Raw genomic sequence first — 20584 nt, forward strand, 5'->3', positions numbered from 1 at the left:
ACACCGTGGATCCACTGTGGTTACACGGTGGGTTTGTTCCATTTCACCACCGGGTATACACAGTGTATCCACCGTGATTCCATGATGGCTTGACCACTATGTATACACGGTGTTTCCACTGTGATTACGCGGTGTATCTACCGTGATTCCACGGTGGCTTTGTGCTATTTCACCACCGTGGTTCCACGCTGTATCCACCGCGTGATCACAGTGAAAACACCGTGTATACACGGTGGTAAAGCCACCGTGGAATCATGGTGGATACACCACGTAATCACAGTGGTAAAATGGAACAAACCCACCGTATTTCCACCGTGATTCAAATCTGCGAGGGTGGTAATTGTTCCCAAACTACTATGGTTATTGTTACCACATACTTTGGTAAACGTTACGATATATTATGGTAATGATTACAATAACATTTAGAAATTCCTCATACTATGGGATCCCATTAACGTCACATTAACATCACATTTACGTTCATTATGTTACGTAAATGAGTGTGAATTTTGCGTCACATGTGACTTACGTTTACGTAACCTAATATTTATGGTTCTATAAATGTGACGTCTCCGTTATATTGCCGTGTTCACTGGGCGAATCATTGCAATAATATAAGAGTAACCATTGCCATATTGATTTATGGTTCTCGATTTAGTAAAAATAATTCGATGTAAAAATTATACTATACATTTTTTCAAGTAATAATCAAACTTCGCGTTTGAGGCGGGCAAAAGTTCACACCACTCCTTATGTTAACTAAAAGATGTGCAAATAATTCAAATTTACAAATTATCCACTTCAAATGTAATATTACTATTTGAATCTAATAATGTAGGGAACGGGACGGGGTAGGGCGTGCAAAGTCTATTCATACCAAGATGATCATGTAAAGACCATGAAAACCGTTTTCAAACCGAAAATTTTAAAAAACTGTTTTCTGACTGAGAGTGTAAAGTGATCCTTATTTAATCATAAATTTTCACGTTACACTGCCGTCAATTTGGTTCAGCCCCAAAAAAATCCTCCAATCAACGAACTCAATCGAAGTAGATTTTCAGCTTTTCAAACTTAACAGTCATTATTTTATGGCCTAAGTTTTTTTCACGTTGAAGATTATAATTCAAACTTTTCGTTCACAATATTTCCCAGACTGAATCACCAGCTACTATTTTTTTTACATTTAAAATTTTTTTAGCCAACGTGTTATTAATTACATAATTATTATATTTCATTGTTTTCACTAAAATTACTGAATTAACAAAAAATTTTAATAAGTCTACGTAAGTTCGCATGATAATAAAAAACTATTACTCGAATATTCCAACCCAGTGTGAGTAGATAGGAATGGTTTGAAAATGTTCATGTCAACCCTGATTAAACATTTGAATTCGATCGAATTAAACAGAATTAAATTTTTAATTCTATTTAATTCAGATAAATTCTGTTAATTCGGTACTTAACTTAAAAATTAATTCCGTCTAATTCGGCAGGAAAACCAGAATTTGTCCGAATTAAAACGAATTTAAATAATTCTATTCGGTTTAATTCTAATTAATTCGAAAATAATTCTCCAACTTCTGGTTCCGAATCCGAATTAAACTGAATTAAAACGAATTTGAAATTTTTAAATCGGTTTCATTCTGTTTAATTCAAATTTAAATTTTTAATTCAGTTTCATTCTGTTTTGCAGAATTCGACAGAATATAACAGAATTCAAATTTTTAATTCGATCGAATTCAGTTGTTTAATCAGGGAAGATTAATAAACTGGCCGATTTGAAATGGGAATAAATTTGTTGTCTATGTGAAAAAAATTTATTTTCTATTGTTACAGGGTCAATATAAGCTGTTTTTGATACCGTAAATTATTGAGGAAAATGATTTACTGACGCACGTGATAATTGTTATTTTTAATTCTAGACGGCGTTATGACGTACATACGACCTTTGATACAATGCTTGAGTCAACAAGGAATAAGTGTTTCATTTCAGTCATCAAACAATCCAAAATTACCTGAAGCATTGCAAATAAATATACATCGTGTTGGTGCTATTGTTTTACTCGATAGCATTAATAATACTTCACCTGACAATGTATTAAAAGCTGTATGACTCAAAAAAATTAATTATTCATTGCTTTATATTTATAATCTAATATTTAAATTTTTTTAATTGATTACATTATTTATCAAAGGCTTCCGCAAAACGATTATTCGATTATTATGTATCGTGGTTATTAATAGCATCGAGACCTGATGATATATCAATAGATACACGTCTCCGTAATCTGACAATCGGTATCAATACAGAAGTTATAGTTGCGACGTCTTACTATTCAAATTATAATCAAAGTGACCCAACAAAATTTTATATAAATAAGTACATAAGTCTGTCATATATTTACTCAAAAGCAATTAACTGTGACTACATTAAATTAATTACAGAACATGTCATTCACTGCATAATTATGTTAAAAAATACAAATACAATGATGTTGAAATTAATGAAGATATTAATGAAAATGTAACAAAAAATCTCCATTATTCTCAACGCGAAAATACGAGTGTGTGTTTTTACATTGTTCATATTTACAAAATTAGAATAACAGACAATTCTAGTCTTATTGTAGATCCTCTGGGGTCATGGAATCCTGGTGAATTAATGCTTAAGCTTCCGGTAAGTATTGTTAAATATTTTTTAAAATTAATACTATTATTATTACACTGTAAAAAGAGCGGTGTTAAAAATGGACTCATTTTAACTCCGCCCGGTGTTAAAATACAACTACACTGGTGTTAAAAATACCGGTGTTAAATCGGAGTAACCGGTGTAAAAGCGGAGTAAAATCGGTGTAAAGGCGGGGTAACCGGTGTAAAAGCGGAGTAAAATCGGTGTAAAGGCGGGGTAACCGGTGTAAAAACGGAGTAACATCGGTGTAAAAGCAGAGTAAACTGCGTCCGCTTGAAGTATTAACTTTAAAGATTATAAAACACAAAAAATGTCAGTTCTTTATGAAAATTAATAAAGAATATCATTTATTAACAAGTATAGTGATCGAGTAAGTAAAAATATTCACAAAGTAAAATATTTTAACACCGGTAAAGAATATCTACACTGGCGGCGGCGTTATTTTAACACCGATCTAGAATATTTACACCGGTGGCGGCGTTATTTTAACACCGGTACAGAATATTTACACCGGTGACGGCGTTATTTTCACACCGCTTTCAGGGGTAAATTTAACACCGATAATTTTAACACCTACACCGTTTGGACTTACCCCGGTGATTTTTTACAGTGTATTATTTTTTTTTTTTATTAATATTATTATTATCAGGTGGATGTCGTGTTACGAAATAATTTCAACCGGTTGCCACTTATAGTTGGCATACTAAATGGTACAAATGAAGACCAGGATGAAGAGAATTCGTCATATGATGAGCAGACGACTGAAGATCGTCCGTTAAATGATTTCATAAATTTTTTAACCAGCAATTTAAATGCTAGGTACGTGCACGGCAACATGCGTAAGTTATATGTAAATATATACATAAACTTTGATATTGTGGCTTAGTAGAAAACGGTAAGAAGTAAAATAAGTAATAATAAATTTTATGACACTTGCGCACAATGGACTCTACTCACGTGGTGGGAAGTTGAGTTTTTAATATAGGGTCAAACTGAGTCATCGAAAGTTCATATCAAGCCACGTGTGACCGATAAGTGCCGTTTAACTTTTCCTCCATCAATTGAATTGCAAAAATAGTTTATAATTAAATCAACAATGGTTTTTAAATGCATACCACATACCACGTATATTTATTTTTGACTTTATCTTTTATTGTTATGTCTATTTTTTAATTAAGTTTAGAGACAGTACTGCACGAAAAAGTCGGAACGATTACAAACAAAGTTTGGAGTAATCTTCTTGGCGATGTTTACAACGGTTATGTTGATATTGGTCTTGGATACATCACTGTCAATGATGAACGGCGACGGGATATGTGTTTTTCACACCCTTTAATACGATATACGTGCGTACCATAAATAATATAACAATCATTATGATTATTAGCCTACTGGAGATGATTGTCTTCAAAAATTTTTAACTGGACTACTGTGAAAATATAATTATTGCCCGGGTCAAAATATCTAGACTCAATCTCGCCTCATCGAACCCAAGTAAGTCTCAATCCAGCCTCACTGAGTAAAGAAAGCATTTTGAGCCTCAAATGATTCTCAAAAATCCTCAAGAAGCCTCGATGAGACTTAAATGAACCTACTAGACCATGTAATTTAAATTTGATTAGTATTATTTGAGGCTCTTTGAGCATTATTTGAGGCCCATCATTGATGCTTTTTGAACATTATTTGAGGCTCAAAATGCTTTTTTTACTCAATGAAGCTGGATTAAGGCTAGATATTTTGACCCGGGTGATGACTAAATTTTTCAAATATAAAATCTATTTAAGCCTCTAGAAAAAAAATTTGAAAAACGCTTGACCCTGGTCAAGAAATACATTTCGCTGAAAAAAAGTCATTTTTGCCCTACGATATCTTTAAAACAAATCGACCAATTTGAATATGCTTCGCGGCAACCCTTAGAGGAAACGGTGATTGGTCCAAGCTTGGTAAACGACTGGCGCAACTCTACATAACTTTGGGACAAGAGTTAAATTGAAGCTTGGCCCAAGCCAGTCTAAGTCTCGAAATGATAACCTCCTCCCAAGCTTGGCTGCCAGACTTGTGCCACGACTGTTGCTAAATAAGCACCTATGCTTATTAAAAATAAATTGAAAAAAAAAAAAAAAAATATTAGTAGACATGTGCGGGATGGTAACATATGGAAATAAATTTGTACACAGAGAAATCAGGTGGATCGATGAAACTAATTTTTTTTTTGCATTTGCTGGGTCTCGAACCTGGTCCTTCATGACTGCTAGGCAAGCGTCTTATCCACTAGGCTGTTACGCTGTTCACAGAAGCCAGGAGTTTTTAGGTACCATTTGTTATTTAGACTGGTAAACTAAGGCTTGTCACTTGTATGATGGCTGAACCTTGTCCCAAGACTGGCAAACCAAGGCTTGTCACTTGAGTATTGGCTGAACATTGGCCCAAGACTGGCAAACCAAGACTCGTCACTTGAACGTTGGTCGGATCTCGGACCAACCTTGGGAGGCCGAGCCTCGGTAGCCCAGTATTGTGCCAAGACTGGCCCCGTTGTCAATATTTTTTTTCCTACAAGGGAAATAGAAAGGCTTTTGAGACGTAGATTTGATCAAATTTTTAGCCAAATCGATCGAGCGATTTACAAGCTAAGCAACACAAACCTAAAAATAGATTTTTCTAAATTTTTATTTTTCGAATGACTCGAACTTCTCGGCCGGACAACTCTAAATTGCTTTCGTCTTCATAAACCCTTTCGATTGCCGCAAAGTATACGCGGACGTCCATCCGAAATTAGTCAGCACAGTTTCCCAAGACCTCAAAATGTTGACATCTGATGAAAACTCGAACTTCAAAAGTCAGAACGAAACCAATAACTTCCCTTTTATTCAAAATTTTTAATTTTCATAGCAAGGAGTTAAAAATACTTATAGATAAAAACCACCAGTGTCTCGAGTGGGTTAATACAAAATTTTACATTCATAATTATTTTAAAAAACTGATTAATCAAATGACTAAACAGAAGAAATATTTACATCCGTCCACCGGAATCCGGATTCATGCGCGATATTTTTCTTCAGCCTTTTAACAACCGGCTTTTGCTCTGTGTTGCATTCGTTCATATTGTAATAATTCTTACTATCAGTCTAATAAATTACATTACGCGAAATGTTTTTCGTTACTCCGGAAGAAAAACAACTTTTGGTGAAGCTACACTTTGGTGCACTGGGATTATGTGTATGCAAGGTATTAGTGATTTCGAAAGATTTAGATATATTTTATATATTTGTTTAATTAATTCATTATTTCTTAAGGTACACCATGGAGACCGAAAACTCTATCAGGCAAAATGGCACTATTAGCTAGTCTAACTTTTGCATTAGTTATGTACAATGCGTACGCTGGATTCATAACTTCAATATTATCTGTCCAAGCGACTGGTATTAAAACACTTGAAGATTTGCTGCAAAATAATTTCAAAGTTGGATACAGTGATCTCGATGACGAATTTATGAGAGTAATTTTCTATTTTTTATGGTCATATTGTAATAAATAATTTAAAACCATAAACAAATTAAAAATATCTTAATAGAATACCAACGACAGTAATTTAAGGCTGTTGTATATAAAAGCGTTCAATGGCCGTGAATCACGTATTGATACAACTCAAGGTCTCCAGAAAGCCGTGAAAGGTGGCTATGGATTTTTTGCAAGTGCAACACTGGCTAGAAGAACTCTCAGGACATCATTAATACAGGAACGATGTTCATTAAAAGAAATTGAAGTTGGACAAACATTTACTATTGTCGCTTTACCCATGGAAAAATTTAGTCCTTATGAAAAAATAATTAATCTTAGGTACATAATAAATAAAAACATAAAATGCACACCTCAAATAGTCATGTCATATTTTTTTTTTATTATCAATTTAAATTTTCATTAACTTATGATACGACTTATTAATTTTTTTGACGTTTATTTACATATGACTGGAAAAATTTTAACTACTTCGAGCCTCGGAGTTGCTTACATTTGACAGATAATGACAGTAGCTAACTAAGTATATTGTATAACTTTTAATTTATTCATTAGTTGTAAGTAAAAAAAAAATTTTTAATCGAGTTCTACATTACGGTAAATCAAAGCCGATGAAAAAAAAAAAGTTATACATATTTCGGATGTAAGCATAGACAGAAAAAAAGATTTCTTGGCGCAAAAAAAATTTTTCAATGTAAAATGAAAACAAAAATTTTCTTAGAACTAGAAAAATTTTATTGACGCAAGAAAATTTCCGTTTTCAATTCATATGCAAAAAATCTCTTAGCGCAAGTAAAAATTTTTTGCGCCAAGAAATCCTTTTTTTTCTGTGTACATAAACAAACGAACGAACAAAGTTTTGCGTTGAAGGTGTGCAGAATATTGAATATTAAACGTATTTTAAAAGTTATTTATTAATAAATTATATGCTTAGCATTTTAAGAATGCGGGAACGTGGTGTTATTGACAGAATTGGTGATCGCATGTTACCTAACATGCCTAAATGTCGCGACCCAACAACATTCCACAGCGCAAGAATAGCTGATGTTTACTCGGCTTTCATAATACTTGCTATTGGTATCGTAACCGCCGTTTGTATTGGACTCGCCGAACGTATGTGGAGCAAAAGAAAAAAGTTCAAAAATAAATTAATTATGATCATTGACATTTACTTGAAAAAAAAAGACACAAAAATTAAAAACAGTAAAGATAAATCGAACGATAATGTGCTTAGTGATTATTTAAATAATGATTATTATAGTTTTCATTTCGGAGCTTATAAACACCGCTTAGGCTATTCACCGAAATTATTGAGGGAAAGGAAAGTAAATGATGACGACAAACAGTTGCAGAAAAAACAAATTATTTTTCCTTTTAATAATTAAATATATTAGTTAATTATAAAGTATACATTTGGAAAAAAATGTCCATAGAAATCTCAAATATTAAAATAAAAGTATATAAAAAAAATTAATCATAAGTACATTCGAGTTTAGCATTTATTTGTATACCATACTCAGGCTCTTGTTCTTCTTCTTGTTTAGATGATGATAAATCACGTACATCTTTGAAACTGCGACATTCCCGTAAAATTCCCACATCACCACGACACAAAATATTCCTAAATTTTATATCAAAACCAGCGTACCAGTCTTTCCAATAATTATACAAATTTTCAGCATCAATATCTTCAATTAATTCATTACATTTTTTTCTCAAGCTCAATAAATTTTTATATACATTATTTTAATATCACATTTTTAAAAAATTATTTTCGTAAGGAAAAAGTATATAGTCGGGCAAATCTGAATATATACCGCATATATGAGACATATATTCAATTTTGCCCGTATATATCCCGGATATATACTTTTTCCGTACAGGTTTGTCACTTACACTATAAAAAATCGGGAGAATTTGGAGTAATTACGGATTTTATTCAAATCCGAATTCACTCCGTCACTCGGAGTTTCGGAGTTTAAAAAAAAATCACTCCGCATACGGAGTAAATAGGGAGTTTGTCTATTTAAATAAACTCCCTTTAGGAGTTAATTTCACTCCGAGGACATTCAATAAATAAACAGTCACCCGCTTTGCATTCACTCCGGATTTAACCTGCGTTCACTCCGCAAATTTTTTACAGTGTAAAAATAATAAATAAATAAAGACTTACTTTTTTTCCCATAAGTAATTGGCCGTAGATCCAATGAGAATAGAGCCCGGATAACTTTCGCCTATATAACGTTCCCCATTAATTTCACGTAAACGATATCTAGATAAATAAATTTAAAAACAAGTAGACTAAATAGAAGGAATAGATTAAAAACTTAATTTAGATGTTAATATATCAGCTGATTTACCGTACGAATGACTCATTGCATATAATTCCAAAAAGAATATGGACTTCGGTATTATTGAGCCATCGATCGGGTGACAGATCATCATGTACATCAATTAAAGTTTTATTAATCTGTATAATAATTTTAAAAACCGCACACGTAGTTGGTGAATCATTCATAGACAGCATATATTAAGAGCCAAATACATAAAAGAAATAAAAAAACTGTATGTTAATTACAAAACTATATAATGGGTTGAATATGTACATGCGTATGAATAATATTAAATAAAACAGTGACCTTATCGGCTATTGCGAGGCAAAGGCCACATCTAACGCACGCCGATGAAAATAACACGTCCTCAGCATCGTTAGTGTTACTATAAATTATTTTTTGTACTATTCCGAACCTCATCAGTCCACAATTTTCGCAACAGCTATCGTGGTTTTCCTCATTTTTTTTATTCACTTTTTCTCCAATATCCGTTGATTTTTTAAGTACATCATCTTCGAGAGGTTTTGCTGCCCGTTTAAAGTATTTACATGCTGCTGGTTTATCAGCTAAATTATTGTTTGTATCAAATGACTCTACTTGTATACAAAATGTAAATAAAAAAAATATAAAAATATACATTTTTGTAAATAATTATTAAATGTAAATAAAAAAATTTGACAATCAACTAATTGCTTTGTGTATAGTAATTACCAAACTTCCCACTGTCTGTAAATTCTTCGAATTTCGAAATACTTTTTTAGTAAAATAAAAATTATTGTTATATTCTGTGTAATAATTTATGATTCGAAAGAACTGTAGTATCGATTGATTTCAAATTTGTATTTGTCCCAATTGCATAGAAACATCTTTTCTGAAGGGGTCTAAAATTTTTCTTTAATAAATTAATAAATTTTACGGTGCATTACTCATTCTTGAGTACCGAGAGAAAAATAGTTTAGTTTTACGAAGACCGAAATCATGCATACAGATTTTCATTACTTGTCTAGATTAATGAAGGCCTGGGTAAAGAAAGGGACGAAAAAATTTTGTTTGCTTTAAAAATTTAAATAAAATAATTTGTAAAAGACGCAGTAACATAATTAATTTTAAAAATGTGTGCAGACACTCTTATCACACTATTGCAATGGAAATTTTATTTTATACTTTTTCATTAATTAAAATAAAGTATTAAATGTCTAAAAATGAAGCAGTGGCCACAAATGGTACTTCTACCCTAAGTCAACTATAAACAATTCTTTAATTTAAATTACTTGTTTAAAACAGAAAGAACACAAATTTCCTAGGACCAAAATCTGTGTGTCTTATTTAGGGTAAGAGCACCAGTACCCAGCCCCAAACCAATAGCCAGCCACCTCATGTTAAATTATATCTATATATATTTTGAGCCAACGTTAAAGTATAGGACCGGCTGACACTGGATAGGGGCTGGGTACTAGTGCTTTTACCCTCTATAAAAAATCTTGGCTTTAAGACAAAAAAAATTTGTCTTGTCCTTTCAAAAGACATCTTAAGGGGATACGCTATCGGACCTCTTTCTCACACTCAGAAAAATAAACGGGACTGTCTTTGTTGCACTCGTAGAGTAAATAAGAATTTTAAAACAATTTTCCTCGGAGACGAATTAGAATTTTTGAAAATATGAAATTTCTAGCTCTTTGTTAAGGTTTTAAAAAACGCTAAAGACTCTCTATTTTAAGTTTCCAGTGTTTGTCCGTGAATTAAATTGAATTGAAAATTGGTTACCGTTACCCCTTAAGGGTCGGCAGTATTAAACAAGTTTTCGAATTTTACTTTTCTAATTACATTTTTAATAATTACGTCACTCGAATGATGAAAACCTTTCGAAAAAGTTTGTCTTTCACATTTTTTCAGAAGCTATAAAAATTTATGTGATAACAATTGATTAATAAATTAAAAGAAAAGTAAAATTCAAAAATTCGTTTAGTACGGCCCGGCCTTAATGACATTTCAAAGTTGTCTCCGCTGGGCTCGTTTTTCCCGCGTAAAGCTGCCAATAAAACAGAATCCAACATAACCATACACAGATAATCCAAATCTAGGAACATTCAACTGTCAAAATAAAATATCATTAAATTTTACACAGTTGGCCAAACTTAGTATTATTGATCTCACATTTTCTCTCACATCATACTCCACATCTTTACTCCGAAAATGTTAATGACAAATATATATGTAATTTAAATAACGTGCGACATAATACAATAAACAAATGAAATAAAATTTCATACGTGAAAAAAAAAAGAAATATCATTTATTGGCATCGGTAAGTTTGCCTTGTCAACGACGATAAGCCCACAGAAAGGTCTCATTAATACGTAATTATTATTTACAAACTCATTAAACCTTCTGTCGTATTGACGCACACATTTGCGTTACACGTAAACGTAAATATACCTGCCAGTGTATACATACATATATATACATACATACTTCTACTTCTGTACAAGTAAACATTGCACATTTGTTATATACGTGAATTTTTTTTTTTCTATGACAAGTGCGTTTAGTTATGAACTAAATACAAGTACACATGCACTTATAGTTATTTAACAAGTGTGCCTAACATGGATTTTTAAATAACACGTTTTTAAAACAAGCTATATATGTACATATATATAATCAATTAATAATAAATAATGAATTGAACTGAATAAACTTATGATGCCTATACGTAGGCATGATTCAATAACACTTTGCAAATTTAAACTGCAATTAATAATTTTAGTGTAAACTGAGTGTGGAGTGGATTTAAATATTTATTTTAAATTTAAATTGCACTATTATAATTTAAATGAATAATTACCCGGGACATTTTAAAATTTGAATAAATATTTTAATTTTATTTATAAAAGAGTTTTATTAATATTGAGAGTTTGAGAGTTTAATTAATAAATTATTGGAGCGAATATTAATTGAACTTTAGATAAAATAATTAAATGTGGTAACAGGTGTGATCAAGTGTCATCAGGTGTGTTATCGTAGTGATAATAGTTGTATTGACAAGTAGATTGTTGCTGTTGGTGACTAAAATATGGCTGCCAATCTTGAAGAGGAGCAGAGTTTACGTGAATGTGAAGAATATGTCCAACGACACAACATCCAACAGGTTCTCAAAGATTGCATTGTTCAGTTATGTGTCGGCAGACCACAAAATCCGATTCCATTTTTACGTGAATACTTTCAGAAACTCGAACGGGTGAGACTTTTTTATTTTTTCTCAGCAATACTTATGATACAGAAGTTAGCTGACGTCTAGTAATTTTAAGATTTTTTTAAAAACAACAAAAAAAAATATTTTAAAAAATTGCACCTATAGTTTTTTAAATTTTCTACATGTGCATATTTTCATTTTTTTTTATTTTATAATTCAATCGTTCAAACAAAAAATCCAAAAATTGCTGATTGTCTGTCAACTTCAGAATCATTTAATACTTTGATGTTTAAATTTAAATGAGTGTGAATGTAGCAGACGTCAGGTAAATTTAAAATTATAAATAAATATCGTAAACAATTTAAAAAATATTATTTATAAAAAATGCACTTGTTAATTTCAAAATTTTTTATATTTTATTTTATTAATTATTTACTCTACTAATAATTTAAAATTTGCCTAATGTCTGCTACATTTACACTCATTTAAATTTATGATACTGAAGTTAACCGATGTCCAATAATTTAAAAAAAAATTTTTAAAATTGCACTCACAGCTTTTTTAATTTTCTACATGCGCATATTTTATTTTTCAATTTATTTGTTAAAAAAAAAAATCCGCAAACTTTTAATTGTCTGCAAACTTCAGGTTCATTTAAATTAAAATAAAATAGTCGTAGAGTAATTGAGATTAATTAAATTAAAACAACGGAGAGATAAATGTTTTATCATAAATTAATAATATCGACGTTAGTAGTAAAAGGTAAAACGAAATGCACGTGCGCGTGTCTCATACTCATACTAGTACTCTCATCGCTGTCATCATCATCGTCACCATCGAGTATTACTTTACTTCCTATATGATATTATTATAATAATAATAATAGTAATAGTATATACATATGTTGTAAAGTTTTAAAATACACATATAGATGTATGTTATATGTCATGCAAATATGTGTTGTGATTATGATGATGATACTCGAGGACTATGTGTACTGTGTATAAGAGCAGCAAGAGGGTTTTACGGTTGTTGTGTATAGAACTTGTAGGGGATTGAAGGTCTAATCTTAGAATATGCTCGAAATATAACGAGTGACATGTTATATTAGCCAACAGCTATAATATCACACAAATAGAGAAGAGGGAGAAGAAGTGGTCGTCTGGTTTTATCGTAATAACATGAAAATATGGAAACGCGATTTTATATTTTTCCCTCCTTAGTGTCTTACTGCGTACAAGAGATAGTTTTATAAATATATAATAATAACAATTCAATAATAAGTTTATTTTATTTGTTAGAGTAATTTTCGTCGTATCAATTAGTACTGAATATACACAACACACATACACACACACACACAAAACGATACTTACTCAATTAAACTTTGTTCCAGTTAATTCAATTTCTCCTTAGTGTACACTACTTTATTTAATTAGTGAATCGTGTTACTGATATACTTGTGCTTCAGTGAAATTTTAAAAACTTATAATTTATATATTTTATTTATTGTTTAATAGTTTAATTGCTAATAATGAATGAGGTATAAATTATGATCCTGAAGTTAGCAGACAATTAGCAATTTTCGGATTTTTTTTTCAACAAGTCAATTAAAAAAAAAAAAAAAAAAATAAAAAAATGCACAGGTGCAATTTTTTCAAATATTTTTTTTTTTATAATTTACTGTTTCAAGAGAAATCAAAAAATTATTAGACGTCGGCTAACTTCAGTATCATTATAAATTAATTTTAATTATTATAAATATTTATTTATATGAAAATGAATGTTATCTACTGTGGATCAATATAGGAACAAGCGCACGATGCTAAACAACAGATTGCGACGAGCCCCGAGGACATTGAGGATCTTCCAGCGGGTCAACAAGGACCTCAAGTACCGCGGCGCCGAGGTGGAATATCTGCCGAGCCAGTGTCTGAAGAAGATGCTACGAGTTACGTCAAAAAAGTCGTGCCCAAAGATTACAAAACGATGGCTGCATTGAGCAAGGCCATTGCCAAAAATGTTTTATTCGCACATCTTGATGAAAACGAAAGATCAGATATTTTTGACGCAATGTTTCCGGTAACTTTTTTGCCTGGAGAATCAATCATTCGCCAAGGTAACTATATATTTTACAAGTATATTTTTATGAGAGCTGACCTTTCGACTTTATAGTAAAAGATGCACGTAATTTAATTTTATCTTAATGTGCACAGGCGACGAAGGAGATAATTTCTATGTAATTGATCAAGGAGAAGTGGATATATTTGTTAATGGTGAACTGGTTACGACAATTGGTGAGGGTGGCAGCTTTGGTGAATTGGCTTTGATCTATGGGACTCCACGTGCTGCAACAGTACGAGCTAAGACCGACGTTAAACTCTGGGGAATTGATCGCGACTCTTATCGACGTATTCTCATGGGCTCTACAATCAGAAAAAGAAAAATGTATGAAGAATTTCTATCTAGAGTATCTATTCTTGGTGAGTTACAATTAGTTTATATAAATTATCTTATTTTGCGTTACTAATTATAAAAGGACTTATATTTTTATGTCCTTTTGGCTTTACAAGGAGAGTTTAATTTAATATTGAAACTCCGAATTGTAGTGGATAGATTTAAATAAAATCCAGATCATTCCAAAATCACTCAGCTGAAAAAACAAACTCCCTCTTTACTTCATATGCAAAGTGATTTTTTTTTAAACTCCGGAACTTCAAGTGACGGAGTGAATTCAGATTAAATAAAATCCGTAATTACTCCGATTTCACTCCCAATTTTTCACGGTGTAGTACACGGAAAGATTTGAACTCGACTGGTTACTGTTCTGCACCTGACTCAGTATGGTGCTGGAAAAAAATTCTCGATTATGGTGCATATCACTCAGTCAGGCTCCGCACAGTAATCAGTGTGGTGCTGCACCATAATCGAGAATTTTTTTCCAGCACCATACTAAGTCGGGTGCAGAACAGTAACCAGTCGGGTTCAAATCTTTCCGTGTAAACTCTAAAATCAAACGGGCGTATAATTTTCTTTCATTGCCAATCGTTTTATCACCAAAATTTTTTTCCTAATTTTCAGCTATAGAATAATTCTACAATTCGATTAGCAATAAAAAAAATGATGCGTTCTTTTGACTTGAAACTTGTGACTAAAGCCAAAAAGGCGTATAAAAGTATAAGACCTTTTGGAATTAGTTTAGTGTGGAATTTGTTTACATGGTAATTAATAATTATCGTTTTATTGTAGAATCGCTTGATAAGTGGGAGCGATTAACGGTGGCAGATGCCCTCGAGCCGGTTGTTTTTGAAGATGGTGAAACGATTGTGAGACAAGGAGAGCCTGGAGAAGATTTTTATATCATTGTTGAAGGAACGGCTGTTGTTCTTCAGCAGCGTAGCGAAGGAGAGGAACCAACAGAAGTTGGAAGACTTGGTCCTTCTGATTACTTCGGTAGTATAGATTAGTTGCAATTAAATTTATTGCGTGTGGAAAAAGTAAATGGATAATAGTAAAGTAATTTTTTTACGACTTTTCTGCAGGTGAGATCGCATTGTTGCTGGACAGGCCACGTGCAGCAACGGTGGTAGCTCGCGGTCCATTGAAATGCGTGAAACTGGACAGAGCACGCTTCGAGCGGGTCTTGGGGCTGTGCGCAGACATTCTCAAACGGAACATCACCCAGTATAATAGCTTTGTTTCACTATCTGTGTGAATTATGCATGAAACTTGAATGTTATATATACACTATTACGATAAATAAATATATAAATCTTAATTATTAAAATTAAAAAATTCATTTATTATAGTTGTTATAATTTCTTATTTTATTAATATTTTCATTATTAATCTACATTGTGCATTGGTACCAAACTATATTGTCATGTTCGATGTCTGTAATAAAATATATAAATTAAATTAATTATTTTCTTTTTACTCTTTACTTTGTGTTTAAGTGTTAATTTTATAGCAAATGGTTATTAATTATTACTATAAGGCCCAGTTTTTCAAACCGAATTTATTTTTAATCCGGGTTTAAATTATTATTGCTGGTATATCTATATATTATTAATCCTCCTCGATCCTGACGCCCCATATAGGGGACAATTTTGCCAGGCTTGGCAACTAGCAGCTGTTGGCTGAACCATAAAAATAATTATTGCTACAGTTTTAAAATAGATTGCCTTAAAAACTATAAATTAGAAAAAAAAATAAAATTTGTATGTTTGCGTTTTAAAAAGTCTACGAGTATACTTATAAATAATTATTCAAATAGCAAACAAAATGATGCCTCGGTACTGAGGAGGATATAGATATACTAGCAATATTAATTTGAACCCAGTTTTAAAAACTGGCCCTAATTGTTTAAATATTTTTTTAAAATCAGTGTCAATTTATGCCACAAGTATTTTTTAAATTTTGTTTATTAATTAATATTTAATTATGTAATGGGTAAAATAAATTTGTCAAGTTAAATTAATTAACAGTAAGGATCTAATTAGAAAATTTCAGTGGACTACGAGACATAGAGTTCGAAATTGATTATAGGGTAGAGGTTCCGTTTTTGGCGACTTAATCATAATCAATTTTTTAAATATGTTTTAAAATATTTATATCCCACTATTAAAGTGAAAATTTTATTTTAGACTTTTTCATTAATTAAAATAAAGGATAAAATGTCCAAAAATGGAGCAGTGGCCACAAACGGTACCTGTACCCTATCCATAAAATTATTAACAAATAGGTTGATCTACAATAGCCATAATAAATGGAACAAAAAATAGTTACATAAAATTGGCTACAAAAAAAATTTCAAGTAAAAGCTTTGGAAAAATTAAAATTAAATTTTTTCTTTATTTTATTAAATAATTATAAATATTGAAAAAACATTTTTTATTACATGTAATAACAATTAATTTACTAACTGCAATAAATTTAGTGTCGGCTTATTAAAATTTATTCAACTGAGATGTTAGACAAAATTTTATTTTAATTTCGTATTATTAATTAATGACCTTTGCTAGTTCTGATTGATGAAGCACTACTTTAATTACAAGATTTGCATTACAAGATTTTTTTTTTCCTTAAAAATAATATTTAATTTTTTACGTAATTATTACAATTGATTTGAAGTAAGAACGTAATTTTTTTAAAACAATTTGCCATTGCGTCCACATTCTAGCTACTTAATAATTACACCAGTATTATTTTTGTTCTTATTTGTTATTTAATTGTTCTTTATATTTTACTATTAACACAAAAGCATAATTGCTACCAGATAGTATTTAAAAAAATATATTAAATATAATAAAAAATTATTGAACCTAAATAATACTGGCTTTAAGTTATTATTCAATAATTTTTACATTTTATTTATTATAATAATATAATATATTATTATAATTACAAGAGTGAGAATGTGAGCCATAAAAAATATAAACTCCGATTTTTTAATTTAATAATGAAAATTTCGCAGTAATTGTCGCGAGAATTATTATTATACAAACAGATGTTATATGCTGATATTAAGTGTGCGTATATAATTCTAAAACATCTCCATAACATCAACGTCTACTCCAATATCAAGGAAGTCGTCGCTGTAGTCTTGAATTCTTCGTTGGATAGTAACATTGTCAGAATGATCAGGATCATCAGTAACAGGACTCGGTGGTGGATTTGACACCGTGCGATCAGAATCTATAGGAAGTCTATCCATGCCTTCACCACGCCTAAGTCTCGCTTCTTCAGCAATTTGTTGGGTCGACAATTCAGCTCTCGTTAATAATGCTGGTAAATCATTTTCTGAACCATCTTAATTAGAAATATAATAAATGATTAGTTTATTTTTAATTTAAAAATTTTAATATAGATTTATTATAATTAATATATAAGGCCATTCGCAGACAGTTTTTAAAACCCCTCACTTTTTAAAAATTTTTAATCAACTATCAGAAGCGTATAAGAATTTTATCAATTAAGAAGGGTCTGAACTTTTTTCTCCATTACACTCAAGTCAACAAACGAAAATATCTTTGTTGCACTTGCACAGTAAATGGAAACTTTGTCCACGTTTTTTTCTTAAACAAATTAATATTTTTAAAAAATCAGAACGTAGACTGCTAGTTTATAAAGTAATGCATCGAGCCTCGTTCTTAGTTTTGCGTTTAGAGGTTTAGTTTGAGAGAAAAGCTTGGGCAAAAATTACTATAGAGCCTCCTTAATGAAAAAAAAAATTGAAGCATTAATTGAAAAAAGAACTTCGTAGTTGCAATTTCATTGAGATATAGAATTTTAAAAAACGTTACTTAGTTGACATCTATTTGGAGTTAAACGAAATTTGTTTAATAAATTTCAATAAAATCTTTATGTGAATTTAATAATTCAAATTTTCAAATTTCGTAAGCCAAAATTTATTTAACAAATTTCGTTTAACTCCTGATTGAAAACAACTTTAAGTTATTTTTTAAAAATTCTATATCTCGGCAAAACTGCAACTACGTTGTCCCTCTTTCAATGAATGCTTCAATTTCTTTTAATTAATTAATTAATAAAATTTAAATACAGTTATGACAGTCTAAAGTTATTGCATACTTTAAAAACGATGTGTGTAAACGTATAAAATTCATGCTCCGATTATCGGATGAATAAAATAAATTCCTACGATCAACGGACGACTAGCAATAGCCTATTAAAAAGGTGGAGACACTATCTGAGAATGCCCTTAACTAATGAATTACTAACTTTCAAAACTTTTCATAAGTTTATTTGATTTTTCCCGTAATTTAGCAGCACTATGTTTCTTCTTAGAATTATTAGCCTCTTTTCTATCCAGAGAAAATATTTCACGTATCTGTTCCTGTGGTATATGTTCATCATTTTTTACAAGGTAAAAATAAACACCTCCAGGTGTTCGTCTTCTTGATCCATTCATTATCAACAAACCACCATCTTCTTCTATTTCTTTTGTTTTTTTGTAAAATTCAATTGATTTTTCCTTACCAATAATATCGACTATTCGTTCTGTCAAAAAATAAATTTTATATTTATATCAACACTTACAATTTATTACTAATCAACAGGGTATGGAAGTTTGTGCTCAACAATAAGAATAAAAGAAAAAAATTCGCGCAAATTTCTCTATATCAATACGACGATCGCGAGCAAAGTCACGTAAATTAAATTAAAAGATATATTCAAATGTCGAGTGTCATTCAAGCCGTCGAAATTAAGGTTGTGAAAAAAATATGTCAATAAGACAATTAGCAAAACCACCAACAAGACAATTAGCAAGACCATCAGCAAGACAATTGTCTTGCTCGTTGTCTTACTGGCGGTCTTGCTAATTGTCTTGCTTCTTGTCTTGATGGTGGTCTTGCTCATTGTCTTGCTGGTGGTCTTGCTAATTATCTCACTGATTGTCTTATTGATATATTTTTTTCACACCCTCAATTTCAACATTATTTTATGGCATTCGATATTTGAATATATCTTTTAATTTAATTTACATGAACTTGCTCGCGATCTCAATTTTGATACAGAGAAATTTGAGCGGATTCTTTTCTTTTATTCTTCTTGTCAAGCACAAACTTCTGTACCCTGCTAATCAATTATAAATGATAAAACCAACTTACTAATAAGAGAATCTTTCTTCTCGTTTAGCTTCTCGGCTATATCATTGGCGACTTCAATATCCGTTGATTCAATACTCGTCTGCAACTCTAAAATAGTTCTTACAGAACCTCTTTGATTATCAACATCCATTGAATTAGAACGTTTACCGAGTCGAAGTTTTACATTACGTCTGTCAGTGTGTGATCTTTTATTACTTGTTCTATAAGCCTCATCTTTATCCTCATCAGAACTTAAATTATTCGAATGCTTGTCGTAACCATTCAAACGAAAATGACTCGGTATGTCATAATTTTCAACACTTCTGCCTTGGTGTAGTTTCCTTGTGACCCCACACGAAACCAAATCCTCAGTCAGTGCTTCCTCTTGAACTTGCGTGCACCATATTTTATATTTGTTTAGCTTTTGTGACGATTCTACTTTACGTCTGCGGGCTTTTATTTTTGGCCTTTTTATTTTAGCAACCCGAGAATCCGAATCACTTCCAGAGTCTGGAGACGCTGATGTATCTTCACTGTCATCACTGTAATTTGGTTCAATTATAGTTTTTGGATTGCTCGTTGTCTGAGGTCTCTGGAGAACTGTGTAAGTTTCGAAGGCATCAATTGGCTGGAAATTTATTATTTTAATGACAACAATTAAATAATAACCATCTTAATTTTTTTTTTGAGGTTACTTCATTTATTTATTCAAAAGTACTATCAATTATTTTACCTCATCATCAACAACCTCACCATCCTCTAAATCCAAAGGCTCAGCTTCCATTTTCCAGACTCTTAATTCAAATTATTTAAATTTATACTTTGACTTTTTTTTTATTTTTTGAAGTTTTAAAACTGTACGTAAATTTAAAACCGCTTTGGCAGGTGAAATGGTTTATGTTGTATGAACTAATATCCAATGACACCATACATAAATACACATATCTATATACATATATATATTTTTTAATTTTTCATTGATAATATAGATTGTAATGGCAAATTTTTTTTATGAAAAACTATTTTAACAGTACCCGATAATAAACCTATTTACTAACGGTACTAAAGTTCCCTAGTTCATTAAAAAAAAAAAATTTTTTCTGTTGAAAAAACGATTTTATTATCATTTATTTTTGTTTTTAAATACATGAGTCATAATCTGATAATTAAATAATAAATTAATTTTTATTCATCTAAGAGGAGTGAACTTTTTTATGAGTGTGAATGTAGCAGACATCAGATA

General features: G+C 30.9%; 4 protein-coding genes across 5 annotated transcripts; 2 read left to right on the forward strand and 2 right to left on the reverse strand.

Moving 5' to 3' along the window:
- Positions 1-1930: 1930 nt before the first annotated feature.
- LOC130675758 (glutamate receptor 1-like) lies at positions 1931-7638 on the forward strand. Its single transcript, XM_057481600.1, has 9 exons — positions 1931-2107; positions 2196-2380; positions 2446-2677; positions 3339-3508; positions 3868-4035; positions 5691-5914; positions 5983-6185; positions 6261-6526; positions 7140-7638. The coding sequence occupies exons 1-9, from the start codon at positions 1931-1933 to the stop codon at positions 7588-7590; spliced, it is 2076 nt and encodes a 691-aa protein (XP_057337583.1). The 3' UTR covers positions 7591-7638.
- LOC130676081 (uncharacterized) lies at positions 7613-9891 on the reverse strand. Its single transcript, XM_057482071.1, has 4 exons — positions 8845-9891; positions 8566-8675; positions 8379-8477; positions 7613-7925 (listed from the first exon to the last, which is right to left on the reverse strand). The coding sequence occupies exons 1-4, from the start codon at positions 9175-9177 to the stop codon at positions 7676-7678; spliced, it is 792 nt and encodes a 263-aa protein (XP_057338054.1). The 5' UTR covers positions 9178-9891; the 3' UTR covers positions 7613-7675.
- An 800-nt stretch (positions 9892-10691) lies between these two features.
- Positions 10692-15653, forward strand: LOC130676624 (cAMP-dependent protein kinase type I regulatory subunit). Of its 2 annotated transcripts, none has more exons than XM_057482970.1 (5): positions 10692-11776; positions 13541-13850; positions 13948-14214; positions 14981-15184; positions 15274-15653. In XM_057482970.1, exons 1-5 carry the CDS (start codon positions 11612-11614, stop codon positions 15444-15446), a joined length of 1119 nt encoding a protein of 372 aa, XP_057338953.1. In that variant the 5' UTR covers positions 10692-11611; the 3' UTR covers positions 15447-15653. The 2 variants fall into 2 exon arrangements, with proteins under 2 accessions (XP_057338953.1, XP_057338954.1); XM_057482971.1 differs by lacking the exon at positions 10692-11776 and adding an exon at positions 12615-13274.
- On the reverse strand, positions 15273-20282 carry LOC130676623 (phosphorylated adapter RNA export protein). The gene is made up of 4 exons (XM_057482969.1): positions 20075-20282; positions 19363-19969; positions 18473-18751; positions 15273-17542 (listed from the first exon to the last, which is right to left on the reverse strand). The coding sequence occupies exons 1-4, from the start codon at positions 20123-20125 to the stop codon at positions 17277-17279; spliced, it is 1203 nt and encodes a 400-aa protein (XP_057338952.1). The 5' UTR covers positions 20126-20282; the 3' UTR covers positions 15273-17276.
- Positions 20283-20584: the final 302 nt, after the last annotated feature.

This window comes from Microplitis mediator, chromosome 10 (assembly GCF_029852145.1).
Source record: "Microplitis mediator isolate UGA2020A chromosome 10, iyMicMedi2.1, whole genome shotgun sequence".
NCBI classification, from domain to species: Eukaryota; Metazoa; Arthropoda; class Insecta; order Hymenoptera; family Braconidae; genus Microplitis; species Microplitis mediator.

What these genes read in the sequence shown, in the direction of transcription:
- LOC130675758 (XM_057481600.1), top strand. Translation starts at nt 1,931, where the DNA reads ATGACGTACATACGACCTTTGATACAATGCTTGAGTCAACAAGGAATA. An exon ending in ACAAAATTTTATATAAATAA is followed by an intron (nt 2,381 to 2,445) that starts GTACATAAGTCT and finishes AATTAATTACAG; the next exon opens with AACATGTCATTCACTGCATA. An exon ending in AATTAATGCTTAAGCTTCCG is followed by an intron (nt 2,678 to 3,338) that starts GTAAGTATTGTT and finishes TATTATTATCAG; the next exon opens with GTGGATGTCGTGTTACGAAA.
- LOC130676081 (XM_057482071.1), bottom strand. Translation starts at nt 9,177, where the DNA reads ATGTATATTTTTATATTTTTTTTATTTACATTTTGTATACAAGTAGAG. An exon ending in TGCAATGAGTCATTCGTACG is followed by an intron (nt 8,478 to 8,565) that starts GTAAATCAGCTG and finishes TTATTTATCTAG; the next exon opens with ATATCGTTTACGTGAAATTA. An exon ending in AATTACTTATGGGAAAAAAA is followed by an intron (nt 7,926 to 8,378) that starts GTAAGTCTTTAT and finishes AAATTTATTGAG; the next exon opens with CTTGAGAAAAAAATGTAATG.
- LOC130676624 (XM_057482970.1), top strand. Translation starts at nt 11,612, where the DNA reads ATGGCTGCCAATCTTGAAGAGGAGCAGAGTTTACGTGAATGTGAAGAA. An exon ending in AGAATCAATCATTCGCCAAG is followed by an intron (nt 13,851 to 13,947) that starts GTAACTATATAT and finishes TAATGTGCACAG; the next exon opens with GCGACGAAGGAGATAATTTC. An exon ending in TGGTCCTTCTGATTACTTCG is followed by an intron (nt 15,185 to 15,273) that starts GTAGTATAGATT and finishes ACTTTTCTGCAG; the next exon opens with GTGAGATCGCATTGTTGCTG.
- LOC130676623 (XM_057482969.1), bottom strand. Translation starts at nt 20,125, where the DNA reads ATGGAAGCTGAGCCTTTGGATTTAGAGGATGGTGAGGTTGTTGATGAT. An exon ending in GTGAGGTTGTTGATGATGAG is followed by an intron (nt 19,970 to 20,074) that starts GTAAAATAATTG and finishes ATAAATTTCCAG; the next exon opens with CCAATTGATGCCTTCGAAAC. An exon ending in GAAGAAAGATTCTCTTATTA is followed by an intron (nt 18,752 to 19,362) that starts GTAAGTTGGTTT and finishes ATTTTTTGACAG; the next exon opens with AACGAATAGTCGATATTATT.